General features: G+C 34.2%; 1 protein-coding gene across 3 annotated transcripts; it reads left to right on the forward strand.

Annotated features, from left to right (window-relative positions):
* Positions 1-9,604: 9,604 nt before the first annotated feature.
* On the forward strand, positions 9,605-16,396 carry LOC116022478 (phosphate transporter PHO1 homolog 7-like). 3 transcript variants are annotated; one of them, XM_031263203.1, is made up of 14 exons: positions 9,607-10,004; positions 11,154-11,338; positions 11,646-12,078; positions 12,184-12,232; positions 12,766-12,837; positions 12,952-13,081; positions 13,263-13,383; positions 13,493-13,751; positions 13,853-13,957; positions 14,058-14,102; positions 15,030-15,179; positions 15,280-15,558; positions 15,862-15,998; positions 16,095-16,396. In XM_031263203.1, exons 2-14 carry the CDS (start codon positions 11,173-11,175, stop codon positions 16,213-16,215), a joined length of 2,067 nt encoding a protein of 688 aa, XP_031119063.1. In that variant the 5' UTR covers positions 9,607-10,004; positions 11,154-11,172; the 3' UTR covers positions 16,216-16,396. The 3 variants fall into 3 exon arrangements, with proteins under 3 accessions (XP_031119065.1, XP_031119063.1, XP_031119064.1); XM_031263204.1 differs by having other exon boundaries at positions 11,157-11,338; XM_031263205.1 differs by lacking the exon at positions 15,280-15,558 and having other exon boundaries at positions 9,605-10,004.
* Positions 16,397-17,464: the final 1,068 nt, after the last annotated feature.

Consider the following 17,464-nt stretch of genomic DNA (forward strand, 5'->3'; position numbering starts at 1 on the left):
GAGTTATAGCTCTGTTATATACAAGCACAACAGGCATTTATGACTGCTAAACTGCTTCATGCTGTAGGAACTTAGTTAGCTTGGCATTCCATTGTTTACTAGCTTGTTTTAGGCCATATAATGACCTTAACAGTCTGCAAACCTAATTAGGCTTCTCATTGTTGAACCCAGGGGGTAGCATCATATATACTTCTTCATCTAGATCTCCATGGAGAAATGCATTGTTGATGTCCAGTTGTTGAATGTCCCAACCTTTAGCAACTGCCACAGTCAAAAAGGTTTTGATTGTGGTCATTCTAGCCACTGGGCTAAAGGTTTCAATGTAATCCACCCCTAGCTGTTGAGTATAACCCTTTGCAACCAATCTAGCTTTGTACCTTTCCACAGAACCATCTGCTTTGTGCTTTATTTTGTATACCCACCTGCAACCAATTGGGGATTTGCCCTTAGGTAAATCTGTTAGAACCCATTTATTATTATGAACCAAAGCATCTATCTCAGATTGCATAGCTTGTTTCCATTCATCACTTTGAATTGCTTCCCTATAAGATTGAGGTTCATGTATGGAAGTGATGGAAGAAACACATGATTTGTAACTAGAGGGTAGACTGTCATATGAGATGAACTTGTGTATAGGATGTGGAGAGGTTCTCAAGTTGGCTTTGTCACTCACCAAGGACTGACAGTAATAGTCCTGGAATCTGGATGGTGCATTTCTCACCCTAGCTGATCTTCTAGCTGGTGGCAGCTCATTATTCTGTGATGGGCTGTTACTACTGACAGCTAACTCTTCATTGATTTCAAGATGATTATTGTGCTCATGATGTTCATTGCTAGGGACCCTGCTGCTGTCATCTGTTATACCTCTAGGTTCATACCTTCTTATTGGTTCTAAGTAAATTTCTGCCTCAACAAAAGTGGGCACCAATGGCAATGATGGGATGATCACATCAGTTTCACTGCTGTCTATTGTGATCCCTGAACCTGAATCCTTGAAGGGGTACACTTGTTCCTGAAAATTCACATCTCTAGAAACAAAAACACATTTGTCAGCAATGTCATATAGGATATAACCTTTTACATTAGCAGGGAACCCCAAAAATATGCACTTTCTTGCCCTTGGTTGCAATTTGTTCCTTCCCTGTGAAATGGTTGCACCAAAACACAAACATCCAAATGATTTAAGTTGGTCATATTCCACAGCTTTGCCAGTTAGTAATTCAAAAGGAGTAAGCCCACTATTTACATCAGTTGGAAGTCTATTTATAAGATAGGATGCATGCAATACACAGTGTCCCCAAAACTTAGTAGGGAGCCCAGACTGAAACTTTAGAGCCCTAGCAACATTTAGAATATGCTGATGTTTCCTCTCTGCCACCCCATTCTGCTGGGGTGTGTACACACAAGACTTCTGGTGGATGATGCCTTTCTCACTGAAGAAGGCATTCATTAGAAACTCATTACCATTGTCTGTTCTTATTGTTTTGATCTTAGCTGAAAATTGAGTGCACACATAGTTGTAGAATGTTTGAAAGATGGATTTAACTTCAGATTTATTCCTCATTAGATGCAGCCAAGTAAATCTACTATAGTCATCAACAATTGTCAGAAAATAGTGTTTCCCTTTAAGAGATGCCACAGCAAAAGGACCCCAAACATCCATGTGGAGCAGATCAAAACAATTATCAGTTCTAGAAATGCTTGTAGGAAATGTAGACCTCTTGTGTTTAGCAAGGTGAAAAGCATCACACACAAAATCAGAATATTTATGTGTAAAAACAGACTTTATTCCATTCAAAGAGGCTATCTTATTTACAGGATAATGGCCTAGTCTGTTATGCCATAGTTCTGTTGTCAAACCATTACATTGAACATCAACAATTTTACTATTATCTTGAACTCTCATCTTGGCAGCAGGGTTAATCAGATATAAACCATTTCTTTCACTAGCAAAACCATCCATTTTCCCAAGGGGTCCCTGAACAGTACAAGAATCAGCTTCCAACACAAGTTTACACCCTGTTTGCTTAGTTAATTTGCTGGCAAACACAATATTGAAGGCAAAATCTAGAATGTATAACACATTTTGAAGAACTATGTTCTTATTAAGCCTAATCTGTCCCACACAACTAACTGTGATTGACTCTTTGTTAGGTAACTTCACATTTAGTCCCTGGATTTCATGGTATGTTTCAAAATATCCTAGGGAGCATGTGATATGGTCTGTAGCACCTGAGTCCAATATCCACATTCCACTCAAATTTAGGACAATATTAACATAGAGAGCAGAGGTAATGTTACCTTCATTGTGAGCTCCCTCAATCTCGTTGAAGTCTGATTTGAGTCTAGAGTTTGCAGCTGTCATCACAGCACTACTTGAGGCTTGACCTCCCTTATCTTGATTCTGCAAGATGGACACCAACCTTTGAAATTGGTCAGAGGACAGTCCAATATCACTGATTTGGCTCATAGAGGCATTTGCAGCTGGCTGTGTGTCTTGGAACTGTCTGCTCTTTGATTTGTAACCTGCAACCCACCCAGGGGGGTACCCATGCTTTTTATAGCATTTTTCAACAGTATGTCCAAGCATATTACAATAAGTGCACTTAGGCACATTCCTTCCTCCACTATTAGCAAACTTTTTCCTGTTATTGAAGGTTGTGACTGCCACAACAGATTGTTCCTCTCCAAACTGATTCTGACATTTCTGAACAGCATTTGCTTGAATGATTTCAGTGGATTTTTGACTAATTGATCCCTTGATTTTCCTCTCAAGTTTCAGAGTCATGTTGAGGACCTTTTCAATGTCAGGAATAGGATCCATCACTAAAACACCAGACTTAACAATTTCATACTCTTCATTGAGACCTTCCAAGAAACGGATTATTTGGTCTTCTTCTCTTTCTTTCTGCATTCTTATCATAAGAGTGCAAGAACATCTAGGTGTGCATTCACATAGAAGTAGAGGTCTCAACACATTCAATTGCTGCCATAAGGCATTGCTTTTGGTAAAATACTCATTGACACTCATATTTCCTTGAGTAATTTTTAAAATCTCATTCTGTATTTCAGAGATTCTATGAGGATCGGATTGTGAATACCTCTTTTGGAGAGCATTCCAGATATTTGAGGCTTTGTCGAAGTACATCATAGTGTCTGCAATGCTAGGGCTCATCGACCTCAGTATCCACGAACACACAATCCGATTGCATCTTCTCCACGTCGCAAACCTTGGATGGTTCTCGTTTGGACTCGGAATACCTCCATTGACGAATCCGAACTTGTTTTTGACTTCTAATGCTATTCTCATTGATCTGCTCCAAGAAGAATAGTTCAGCTCGGACAGGGGAGGTGAAACGAGACTTAGGTTAGGGTTTTCTGTAATGTGCAGGTAGAAAGGATTATCAAATTCATCATTGCGTTGGTTCGCGGCTGTCTGGTTTGAAGACGTTCCTGCATTCTCCGCTTGGCTTCCGTGGTTGTCTACTTCCATTACTACCGCCGCCGCGTAGCTCTGGTAGCGCTCTGATACCATGATGAGAATGGAAAACTCACAGACTAGCTAAGCAACAGTAATGGAGATTAGGAAAGAAGATGAAGGCATAGTGAATTCCATTAGGATAACTTGTCTGTTACAGGGAGTTATAGCTCTGTTATATACAAGCACAGCAGGCAGTTATGACTGCTAAACTGCTAAACATAGTCTAAAGACAAGAAAGCCCCTTGGGCATATGAAGCTTATTAAGTTTGACCATTCTGACTTGAAGTTGATCACTTCATCAGAATGGTTGTGCTGAGGTACTACGTGATTCGCAGGGCAGATGGCATGCGGCTTCGGTTGCAAGATCAGATCGACTAATGTGGCAAGTGTGGAAGCCTGGGCTATTCTCAAGGGGTTGGAGTGGGCGTGGAACAAGGGTGTCAGGAAGCTAGTGGTGAGAAGCGACTCCAAGAAAATTGTGGAGTGGATTATAGGCACAAACACATCGAAAGGCCCCCTCCGCAATACTATGAACAAGTGTAGAAATTGGAAAGATAAGTAGTGAAAAATTGAGTTTGAGCATGTTTTTAGAGAACAAAACAAGCTGGCAGACATCATGGCGAAAGATTCCCGGAGTCTTAATAGCACGTGGATCGAATGGGAGGAGCCACCTCACAACATTAAAGATGTTTTGATCATTGATTGCAGGGGTCTGCCTTGTGAGAGATCCTCTTCAAGGGGTGTCATCTATTAGACACCAGGCTTGGCCCTCCGTTTGATAAAAAAAAAAAAAAAAAAAAAAAAAAAAAAAAAAAAAAAAAAGAGATGACAAGTACTGAAGATGAAAGATGAAGACAATGACAATGCCACCCAAAAGTGAATTAAGAAAACTTAGATAAATTCAAACTAAAAGTGGTATTTATTTAGACTATTGTTTTTAGATTAAGTATTTAGACTAGCGTTTTTACAAAGTTGCAATCATTTATTTTAATGAAAATTATAATTTATTTTTCCTATATTATCTTACATTCATATACTTTGAATTACCGATTTAAATAAACAAATTCAACATTCAATTACCTATGCATGAGCATCTCCTATATAATCTTGCATTGATATACTTTGAAGTACTTATTTAAAAATAAACATTGAGCATTATCCATTCGCGCAATGCGTGTGAAAAACTAATATATATGAAATAAGTTAGAATAAATTTTAGAAGTTGCTGACAAATTGTAACACCCCAAATTTTCAAACCAAATTTTCCTTAATTTTTTTTCTTTCATTCTTAAATGAAAATTCTACAATCATAGCGGAAGCATAAACTAACCAAAATAAAACGGGTGTTACCGCCACGCTAAGGCTAATTCCAAACTTACAATAAATAATCCAAATTCAAACTTAATACAACCAAATTTAAATACATTTACAACAATGAATAAATAAATCAACTCCTCAAAAATAATAAATCTTCTTAAAAGAGTCTATTCTTATATAGACTTAATTTCATCCTCAACTTGAAGTCATCTCAATTTCTTATCCATGTTCACCTGTAAAAATAATTTGGTACAAAAACAGAGTGTAGATAAAATTAGCATAAGCTAAGTAAGAATCACTTCACCCCGTAAAATATAGGCTTGGGTTTTATATTTTCAAAACACATATATTTATTTCCAAAATTTGTCAATAAGAGGATTTTGATAATAATATTTGTATTCATATGTATTTACATGTGAAGAATACTTGAAGTTCCAATTTCGTATACTCAGAAATCCACGATTAGAAACTGAACTATCACCTATGAGTACACTCTCAAGGGATTCCAAGTCCCTGAGTAGTAAATGATCCCTAGTAGCTTCATCTACCTCTCAATTATCAATTTGGAAACTGAATCATAACCTTTGTGTACACACCCATCGGATTCCAAGCCTCCGGGTAGTGAATAGCTCCTAGTGAACAGTTTCTCTACTAAACACCTCTCGAATTTTGTGGTTTCATCAAATTGTATTTTTCTTTTAAAAAGATATACACTTTGTCAAAGAAAAAATATATATAATCTTTAATCCAATATGTGGATTATTTCTCAAAAACCATAAAACATCCGTTATATGGATAATTTCTCAATACATTTTTTTTTCATTAATAAATATAATTTCTCCACAATAATATTTCACTTTTAATTTATACAAATATATATAACTCTAAAAATACCAAGCCAAGTATTTATACAATACACGTATACTAATAAACACATATACGGTTTACAGTACATGGACTGATGGTCCACAATTTATATTTACGATTCAATATGCATATTTTCAGACACATCATAATTTCATGCTTTAACGTGAATAAACTGTGCAGCCCACAATCATATGTTTATAGTACATATATAATTACATGTATGAATATAATACTTAATGCATATCATAGTTGCAACTAAAACCCTACGTACGCACTTTCATATATTATAGTACATAATTTGTATGAACCACATAATAACCATATTTGCACATAATAAAAATATATTTATATATATATTGGGGTAAAATAATTAATTTTGATGAACATGAAAACTTACCTAAGAGCCATAATCCACCAAATATACCCAAGATAATTTGATAATCTATTGAACCTCCATATCTCCATATCCAGAGAAATATGCATCCATCTATTTCCTCTCACATTTTTCTTATTCAAAATAAAGGGGCACAAACACAGATATATATAATAACCATCATTAGTTTAGGCCTAAATAGAGCCATATGCCAAAAGAATACAAATTTTATCCCTAAATTTCTCAACAGTCAATAACCCCTTTTTTTCCCTAAATTTCGGCAGCCTTCCCTTACTGTCATTATCATCTTAAGATTGATTCCTTTATACACATTATCACCTCAATTAAGATGAGATTGATTCCTTTCCTTACTGCAATACACATTCACAGCACATATATATATATATACGGTACATATACCTATATCATTAATGTATGGGGAATCTTTAAATTAAAACCATAATGATGATTATGAGATTTGAACCCTCACTTAACATTAGCACATAAGTCTCAAACCATCAGACTAAACAAATACTTGTGGAAAATTTCGAAATAAATTATATAGATAGATAAATACAACCGAAAAATATTGTCCCATTAATAACAATTTTCAAAAATTCTTTTGGGCAACATAAAAGTTAAATAAATATAAATATACTGAAAATAATATTTTTCTCAAGAAAATACTTACCAAATTTTCAAGGTGTCACACAAATTTTTTGGACAAAATTGTTGGTTCATCTCTAGCCTAATTTTTGACATTCTAAAACTGAAATTTAGACTTTAGTAGTATCTTCAAGAAAGTTATAGCTTTATGAGTTAGTTTTCCATAACCACTTGATGAATCATCTCAATTAGATCACTGTAGATAAAAAATATGTCTAAAATACTAAGCAATGGTCAATTGTTGAGGAAATGCATGTTTTGGTTATTTTCCTAATTCCAAGTCTAGTATTGCTTTCTAATTTTCTTTAGGTGATTTTCAATCTTTATTTCAAACTTTTTTCAACTTCTAAGACTTGTGATTCTTTCCAATTTAATTGTTTGTCCAACCAAATTATGAATCAATTACCATTACAACATAAGACTTTTTGTAATCTTTATTAGGAAAGTTTCAAGGAACAAATTCAAGAAACATCAATGAATTATGCATAAGGCCACAATAAATAATAAAATATAAATAAATTCAATTGAATCCCATTATTTATTTGGACAAGTATCAAAATATACAAAGAAATCAAAGTTAAAGTATATGCATGTTTATCAGGCAGATTTCCTTGTGTTTTTCAGTTACATGGGATTAGCCAATGGCAAAACCGCAGCTCAAGTGAAGGAAGATGTGAACAGAGACTTTGTCTTTAGCTTGTATTTATCCTGGAAGGAGGATTAGGAACATGGCCTCCTGTTGTTCAGATAGCAAACTGTATGTCACTATGCACGTTTCTGTAAGGGCAAAATCTATTACCGTCTCGTACTAATCATTATTGTGTAGATCATTGTCTTCACAGCTGTGCGAACCATACTATCAAATAATGCACATTCAGTATAAAAATAATGTACTTTTAATATATTAAAAATGTATATTGTATCCAGGGAATGCATATTATTTGTGTACTGAATGTACATTATATTGTATAATGTATATTAAGTACACCAATAATATACATTTAATATATTAAAAATGTACCTTTTGTTATGGTTCACACAACACTTTGGATCATGGTCCACACAATAATTTGCGGTCTCCAACCTCTTATAGCATATCAACTCCTTTATGTAAGCCTATTCTGCTTGGGTCGGATTGCATCTTTCTTTCTTAGCTTTCGTGATTTGAACAGCAACAAGATGGTTGTTGGAAGAAATGGGCTTACATCTCGTGTGGGGCAAATTAAGGCAAAGGCAAATTATTGTGTGGAGTGATCCACACAGTGGTAATATTGAACGCTGTTTTGATGTTAAAAAAAAGAAAAAAATTCTTTCGCTTAAAATAATGAATATTTTGAAGTAAAATAATGTATTTTATGAGTAAAAATAATGTACTTTATGTGTTAGAATGATGAAATTTTTAAGGTAAGATAATATATTTTATATGTTAGAATAATGGATTTTATGAATTAGAAAATGAAGTAATATATAATGTACTTTATGTGTTAGAATAATAAAATTTCTTGAGTAAGATAATGTATTTTATGTGTCATAGAATAACGTACTTTATGTGTTAAAATAATGTATTTTATAAATTAGAATAATGTAATTTATATGTTTTTAAACCATAACCCATGCAGATGTGTGCACTATAGTTCACGCAATAATGATTGACAAATTAAGGCAATTTTTATGTGGACTATGGTTCACATAGTGTTGTGGTAGACCATAAAAAAATACATTTTTAATATATTAAAATTACATTATTTAGAGTAAATACCAATTTTGATCTCACGACTATTAGCAAAATGACAATTTTGGTCCACATGTTTAATTTATATCAATTTTGGTTCCACGACTATTGTTTTTGTACTAATTTTCATCCACGACTATTGTTTTAGAGCCAAAATTTATAGCGCCGGTCACCCATCCATTTAAAACGTGCAAAAATTCTAAAATTATTAAGGATATTTTCATCATTTTCAACTTAATATCCCAATTTGAACATGAATAAATGGATTTAAGTCTTAAAATCGATCAAAATTTGCAATTTTCCCCCTCATTTTACCTTAATTTAAGGAGGAAAAATGTGAATTGTAATTTGCTCAAATTCGGATATTGAGTTGAAAATGACCTTTTAAAATTTTAGATTTCGGCACGTTTTAAACGGATGGGTGACCGGCGCGATGAATTTTGGCACTAAAACAGTAATCGTGGAACCAAAATTCGTACTAAAACAATAATCGTAAGACCAAAATTGGTAGAAATTAAACACGTGGACCAAAATTGCCATTTTGCTAATAGTCGTGGGACCAAAATTGATATTTTCTTATTATTTATATATTGAATTATATTATACAAAATAATGTACTTTCAATACTCAAATAATGTGTTTTTCATTAATACAAGTTACATTTTTAATATACTAAAAATACGTTATTTGTATACTATATTTATATTATTTGATAGTATATAAAATAATATATTTCAATACTCAAATAATGTACTTTTAAATAATATACTTTATGTGATTTCAAAAATATATATATTTTTTATGTATATCAAATTATGTATTTTTAATATATTGAAAATGTATTTTGTATTCAAAGAAAGTACGTTATTTAAGTACTAAAAGTACATTATTTTGTATGATATACATTTAGTACACAAATAATATACTTTTTATATATTAATTTTTATGTTTTATTATAATTCATGAGTAGGGCTGTGCGTCGGACGGGTTCGGGCGGGTCGGGTCTCTCATCCGTCAACCCGTTCGGATTTCGGGTTCTATTTTCTGTACCCTATCCGTGAATTCTAAACTACATAACCATCGGATATTTTAAATTTCGGATTCGGTCGAATTCGGTCGGATACCATCGGATTTCGGATTTGAAGCAAAATACAGCATAGATAATTAATTGCCTTACAATACTCAAAAAATATAGACTAAAAGTCATCAACTATCTGTTTCTTCGTTTGGCTTGAATTAAACAACCTCTATGATATTTCAACAAAAAAAAAAAAAAGGAACCTCTAAGATGTCTGCATCTTCTTGACTTCTCCTCAGTCCTCATCAGTCCGTTTCTTCATTTGGCTTTGACAGAGCACTAGAGCAGTCAGCTGCAGAGGGCAGCGGCGCAGCCAGGGAACGAGGGCTGATGGGGAGGCGCGGACTGTGGAGGCGGGCGGCGGGCGGCGTTCAATCCGCTGACTGCGGAGGCGGGAGGTGAGTGAGAGGCGAGGCACGGAGGCAGCTGCCGACTGCGAACGACGCCGCGACGGAAGGTGGCCGTTCACTCGTTCATAAATTGGTAACTGGTAAAGACTGTGTATTTGATATTTTGATGGGTTCTCCAGAGTCCAGAGCATTAAGCATAAATTGAGGAGCAATGTTTATGTAATTATATCACCTAAAAAATCCAAAGCATTAAGAGCATCCTTATCAATGGGTTTTTTAACGGTTATTGAGGGGTTTTTGTAAGTGTGATTATGAAAGAGAAAATGGGGGGAGATGGATAAAAAAAACAAAACAAAATTGATTTTTTTAAAAAAAATAATAATAAAAAGTATTGTCAGGCGCACCCAGCTGGCGCGTGCCTGCTGGGCGCATGTGCTGTGCGCGATACGCGCACAGCACATGATGTTTCCTCTTTCCCTTTTACTGTTTGAAAAACTTCATTTGCAGAAGGAACCCAAATTTCTCTCACCTCCCTTCTCTCTCCACCATGTTACTCACTATTGTACTAATAACACACAAATATGTGCTGATGGCGATGCTCTAAGCATGCCTACACTACTATTCATGGTGTCACATTGAGCCTTGTGCCCTTGTGTAATGTGCATATGCCTTTTCAGAGGCTCTGAACCAGAGCTAGTACACTATGTCATAAATATATACTACTTTTTAGAGCTAGTGGTGTTAGGTGCACAACAGTATGTCGATATATATATATATATAATATAAATAATTTCGGATATTCGGTCGGGTCGGGTAGAAAAATACCCTACCCTACCCGAGATCACTCAAACCGCCTTATAACACGGTTCGGTTCGGATGGCTACTTTCGGATTCGGGTTGATTCGGTTTCCCTCTCTTCGGTTGGCGGGTCGGGCGGGTGGGTCGGGTTTCTCGGATCTTGCACAGCCCTATTCACGAGGCACTATGTGGGTAATGATTCACGTAATAATTTGTTGCAAATTAAAGCGACACCAGAAAACATAAATAGAAAATGGGACAATCTGGATCCTCTTCCTCAACTTATTCCCTCCCTGAATAAGACACGTGTCTCGGTGTCCTTTTCGTGTTCTTTAATTTAATTTAAATATTTCTCAACACATAATTTGGAAAACTCTACTATGTGCTCTCCCCCGTTTTCTCTAATCTCCATAATACTGTGTTGAATGATCTCTGCGCTCTAGCTGTACTTCCAGAATACAACCCTTGCTGAAATTATATTTGATTTTTAGAAGAATCCATCCATGCAAAATGAAGTTGGGGAAAGAGTTGAAGGTGGGCGGTGGCGAGTGGGAAGAAGCATGTATGGATTATAATGGACTGAAACGCATGTTAGAAGAGATGATGAGACGAGGAGGCTCAAAAGGCGTTGATGGTGTGGCGGATATTGAGTGCCAACCATCCACCGCAGTTGCTGGTAACATAGCTTATTAGTTAATTTTAGTTTCTTTGATCATTATTAGTTGTTTTACTTGATTAATAAGAATGTTTGATAAATCAATTTTTTAACACTTTATTACTTTAAAGTACTTAAATTTAAAAAGTTGACCAAAATAACTTTTACTATAAAATTTATATCTTAAAGGTCATTTTGTATGTAACCAGCTAATAACTAATTTATGAGACATCTCTTTACAATCCGCTAATTATCAATTAGTGAAACCCGCTAATCCAATTTACTAAAAGCTATTTGTCAAACACCCCAGAGTTTTGTTTGGCTGCAGAAACAGAGGATAGTGATATGATGTTGTTGAAGAAGGTCGATGAAGAGCTCAACAAAGTTTGCGCATTTTACAAAGTAAAGGTGAATGAAGTGATGGAAGAAGGTGGTGCTTTCCTGAAACAAATGGATACAATTGTTAATTTGAGAAGCAAGGTGAAGGAGTGCCAAACTGCCCTCTCAAAACCACCAGTTTCTGATTTGACAGACATGACTATGTGTGATGATGATGAGCAGAAACCCCTACCAGATTCCTCAGAATCAAATGTAAAAGAGATCTTGGAGGAGTTTGAAGCAAACACGAATATCAATAATAATAATAATAATAATAATAATTATTCCAGTTTCAGCAAAGAAGAGCTCAAGCAAGTCGAAAGGAGCCTGGAACTTGGCTTCTTGGATTTCTGTCGCCAGGTTCATCGATTGAAACAATACAGGTAGGAGGTTCTAAGTTCTAACCAATTCATTTCATTTCCATTTCTCCCCCCAACCCCAACTAACATCCATCTATATTATATTCTCAATTCATGAGTTGTTACCAGTTTTGTGAACCTGTCAGCATTTTCCAAGATCCTCAACAAATATGATCAGGTGAGCCAGTGACTGTTAGATCAAGTACTTACCACTACTCCCAAAAGTTATAGCTAGTAGCGAAGGCGTAACTTTATTTTATTATACCATCACACATTTTAGAGACCCTAAGTGTTGAACTTGGGTTTTTTAAACCCTTTATCAGCCTCTGCCCAACAATCCACCAGTCAATGAGACTTGCCTTTACCGTCTCCGTTCAACAATTACTCCTCTCAGCACCAACTACTCTTAAATGTTATTGCTCTAGTACTACTTGTTAGATTCTTATCACTACGTCAATGTTATAACTAGTAGTAGCGAAGACACAACTTTATTTCTTTAAAGCACTACACATTTCTGAGGCGTGGGGTGTCGGACTTGGTCTTTTTAAGCCATTTACCAATTTCCGCCCAACAGTCCACTAGCAACCTGATGCTAGACTTGGCCTTTACCGGCCTCCGTCCAACGGTGATCATATATGCCTGCCTGTAAGCAGCAGCTCAGAGATTAGTTAGTTGATTACATATCTGTTGCATCACATCACATCACTGCAGATTGCATCAACAACTACAACAAAACCGTTCCTGACAAAGGTGGAAAACTCTTACTTGGCAAATTCTGATGAGGTTTGTTTTCCATAACATTAACTCACTCTATAATAAACTACTTTGAATTGGTGGTTTTGCATATATATATATATATATATATATATATATTTATCATATCTGTATCTGGCACAGATCACTGATCTCCTTAACAAGGTGGAGCATAAATTTGCTAAACACTTTCCGTATTCTAAGAGCAAAGAAGGCAAGAGGTTATTGAGGCCTGAAAAGAAAAGAGACAAACACAGCATAACATTTCTCTCGGGTAGCTATACTATACATTATAAATTTAGACTTGTTTTGGTTCCAAGTCTTATAGCACTGTCGTTTAAATAACACGACGATGAGGTGAAGAACAAGCTAGGCTGATTAATGAAACAAAAAAGTATGGCATTCTTAAATTAAAGGAGCAGTGTATGTGTGACTTTATTATGTGGTCTTTTCAGGACTTCTCCTCGGTTGCTCCATTGCCCTGTTTGTTGCTGTCGTGTTGCTTGTACAAACAAGAAAGCTGCTTGATAAAGAGAGTGCCAAAATTTACATGGATAACATATTTCCTCTTTATAGGTGAATGAAATTTTGGGATGGAATTGAATCAGCTCTTTATGAAAATTGGACCATCCAGCCTTTGCTTACAACACTGTACTGAAGATATATTTTGAAAATTTTTGTGCAGTTTATATGCATTTATCATCTTGCATATGCTAGTTCATGCTGCAGACATATACTTTTGGCGGCGCTACAGAATCAACTATCCATTCTTGTTCAATTTGAAGCAGGGAACAGAGTTAGGGTACCGCGAGATTTTCGTTATAAGTAGTGCTCTTGCAGTATTGGTCCTTTCTACTTTCATGGTGCAATTGCACATTAGAATGGACTCCAACATCCAAGAAAACGTGTCTCGCGTTGAACTGGTTCCTCTGGTGCTACTGATTGTAAGATTTGAAGTCCATTTCATTTATCAGCTTATTGCGATTTGCGTGTAAAGTGATAAGTTTTTACTCAAAACCAATCCTCTGACATGTTTGCTCTTCAGGTTGTTTTTCTCATCATTTTCTGCCCTTTCAACATCTTTTACCGTTCAACTCGTCTCTTCCTTCTCGGGTGTTTCTTTCGCTGTCTTTGTGCTCCCTTCTTCAAGGTAATCCCAATCATAATTCAATATAAAAAAATAAAAAAAAAAAATATTGTGTATAGCCCAGCCCAACCCCTCGGCTGATATAATCTCGATCTATATGCAGGTTACACTCCCGGATTCTTTCTTGGGAGATCAGCTTACCAGCCAGGTTTGCTACTTTATTTGCCCTGTTTGGTAATATAGTTAGCTCTCAATTTTGACTTGTTTGACCATTATTAGTTGTTTGACTTGGTTAAACAAGTCAATATGAGTGTTTGGTTAATAAGTTTTTTATAACAGTTTATTGCTCTAAAACATTAAAATTAAAAAAGCTACTCAAAACAGCTTTTTTGATCAATTTTTTTTTATATAAAATAAAGAATTTGGTCCTAGATTTATGGGCGACAATCCACTTTTAATCCTTTTTTATTAGAACATCCTAATTTGGTCCTTGTATTATTGTGACATGACCAATTGTAGTCCTTCAGCAACAAAATTGTTGAAATATCATTAAATACAAAGAAATTTCAATCCTTTTTATACAAAATATATAGAACCGCTATATTTTTTATGTTTTTTTTTGTTGAAAACATTCATAATTGAAGACCGAAATGTCTTTGTATTTAACAATATTTAAACTGATTTGTTGATAAGGGACCAAAAATGGTCATACCACAATAATACTAGGACCAAAAGTGAATGTTCTAATAAAAAAAATGACTAAAAGTAGATTGTCACCTATAAATCTAGGACCAAAAATGGAATTAACTCTAAAATAAATTATACCCTTAAAGACCCTTAAAGGTCATTTTGCACGTAATCAACAATCAACTAACAGTTAATTTACCAAAAATCTTTCTATAACTAGTTAATGCTATCACCTAATCAAACCCGCAAGCCCAATCCGCTAACAACTATTTGCCAAACATCCCTCTGACAGCAAAAAATTTATTTATTTTACTTCTTTAATTTCTGAATACAATGATTACAAAAATCAATTAGAGACAAATTTATATATCTAATCACATGTAAATAAATAACATGAAGTTGCCCTTTTGTGTTTTTGTTAATTAATGTATGTTTGATATCATATCAGGTACAAACCATTAGAAATTTGCAGCACTATGTTTGCTTCTATGGTTGGAGAAGTGCAACCCAGAAACAAATCAAATGCCAAAGCATCAATGGCTACATTGCATTCTTTTACATTCTCCCTATCATACCATATTGGCTTCGCTTTCTCCAGGTTTAGCTCTAGTGTCCCTTCTCTTTATATTCGAATCGCCTCTCTATATATATATGTACATATGGAAAGTTGTGGGTTTGATTGGAATGAGTACGTGTAGAGCATTCGGCGAATGATTGAAGAGAAAAAGGTGATGCATGGATTCACTGCAGCGAGGTTCATCATAACAGTAATGGCAGTTGTTTTTCAGACATTGTGTAGATTGAGGAAGAGGAAGATTTGGAAAGTTTTAGGTTTGGTCAGCACAGTTGTTACAGTGACAGTGAATACATATTCGGATATAGTACTTGACTGGGGTCTTCTTCGGTGGAAATCAAAGAACAAGCTCCTCAGAGACAAGCTTTTGGTGCCACATAAAACTCCATACTTTATAGCCATTGTAAGGCTTCACTTCACTTCCCTTTCACTTCCTGCAAATTTAAGCATTATTGCACCAATTTACCCTAAGTTAGAGTTTTGTGAATGGATTATGGGTTGGGCCGAGGCCTGGAAAGGTCAAATCTAGTGCTCAGTGGCTGGGGATTGTTGGGCGAAGGTCAGTAAAGGATTAAGTCTAACACCAACGTCTTTAAAATATGTGACAGTATAAGGAAATAAAGTTACACATTTGCTACTAACTATAGCTTTGGCTTAAGTGGTAAGCCCTTGATCCTAACATTATTATGTGATGGTGTGGCTGCAGGTTCTGGTTGTCATTTTGAGGTTTGCGTGGCTACAACAGGTATTCGACTTCGATATGCGGCCCATGCGCAGGCAAATTACGCCTTTCATGATCACAGTCTTGGAGATTCTTCGTCGAGGGATTTGGAACTTCTTCTGGTAACATTTACCAACTATTGAACATATAATATTTAAAATATAAATGTATGTGTAGTCGTAATGAAATGATGTGCATATATATATATATATTATCAGGTTGGAGAATGAGCAGCTGAACAATGTTGGGAAGTATCGAGCATTCAAGTCTGTTCCTCCTCTTCCATTTAGATACTGCAATAAAGATGATAATGATAAAGATGGGCAGAAAGGTGACTAGGCAGTTACGTTATAGTGTCTTATTATACTCTGCTCCCAAACCTCTGTTATACTCAACCACAGGTTTGTGTGTTAATGATTTGTATCCTGGAATAATAACAACCTCTATTCACAATCTTCAAATAATACTAACAAACACCTAGTGTTAATTGCAAATTATTAATTGAGGAAATAGCATTTATCTTAAAATAGTAACTGTTTTTTTGTCTGAATATTATTGATTCTTCACTTTTCAATAAGATGGAAGTCTTGTCCGTTTCGATGAAAATTGTTACTTGCATTTATACTGTATGTAAAGTCAGCTAATTAATATATATGGATAAAATTATAATTTGTAATTTTAAATTATTAAAATATTCATTAAAAATTTTGTGAAAAGAGCAATCAAAAGTATGTCAATAATTGAAAATTTGAGTTCTTATTTAAAAAAAAAAAATTAATGTAACTTACTATATCCTGTTTGGTTGAAATGAATTAGAATTTTACTTCAACTAAAATTTGAACGTAATCAAATTATTTTGTTTAATTGGCTTTGTTTAATTGGAAAGAATTGCAATATTACATAGTTGTAATTTTTTCACTTTTGTCGAATTAAAAATTCATGTCTTCTCTGATTTTTTAATTTTGTAATTTTTAAGAAGAAAAAATTAAGAATAAATCTCATGAGAATACATTCTTAAAAAAATTAAGAATCAATTTCAACTTTATATCTTTAGAAATTGAACGGATTAGATCAAATTAAAAAATACAGTGTTATTTTTGTAATTATTGTTGTAATTATTGTTGATTTTATCGTGCAACTTGTAACATTATATTTTGCACTTTGTAACATAATGTGCATTTCGCGATAATTTTTTTATAAATTAATAAAGAAAAATTAAATTTTAAACTTGTAAATGTTAAATCCTAAATGGTAAAAAAAAAAAAAAAATCTTTAAACCAAATAAATTAAAATAAAAAAAATTAGTCATAAACTCTAAAATTCAAACCTCAAGTACTTATACTTTTGCCATTTTGCTAAGTTCAAATTTATTAATATTAAACATGTACTTTGATAATATTAAATATGCACTTTGTAACAATTAAATTTACATTTCTGGAAAATCTTGAAAAATACAAAATATCCTAACCAATAACCTATTAAGTTCACATAAAATTTAATTTAGATAATTTAATTTAAATAATATTTTATATATATATATATATATATATATATATATATATATATATATATATATATATATATATAT

The sequence above is a fragment of the Ipomoea triloba genome, chromosome 6 (assembly GCF_003576645.1).
Source record: "Ipomoea triloba cultivar NCNSP0323 chromosome 6, ASM357664v1".
In the NCBI taxonomy this organism is placed as follows: Eukaryota; Viridiplantae; Streptophyta; class Magnoliopsida; order Solanales; family Convolvulaceae; genus Ipomoea; species Ipomoea triloba.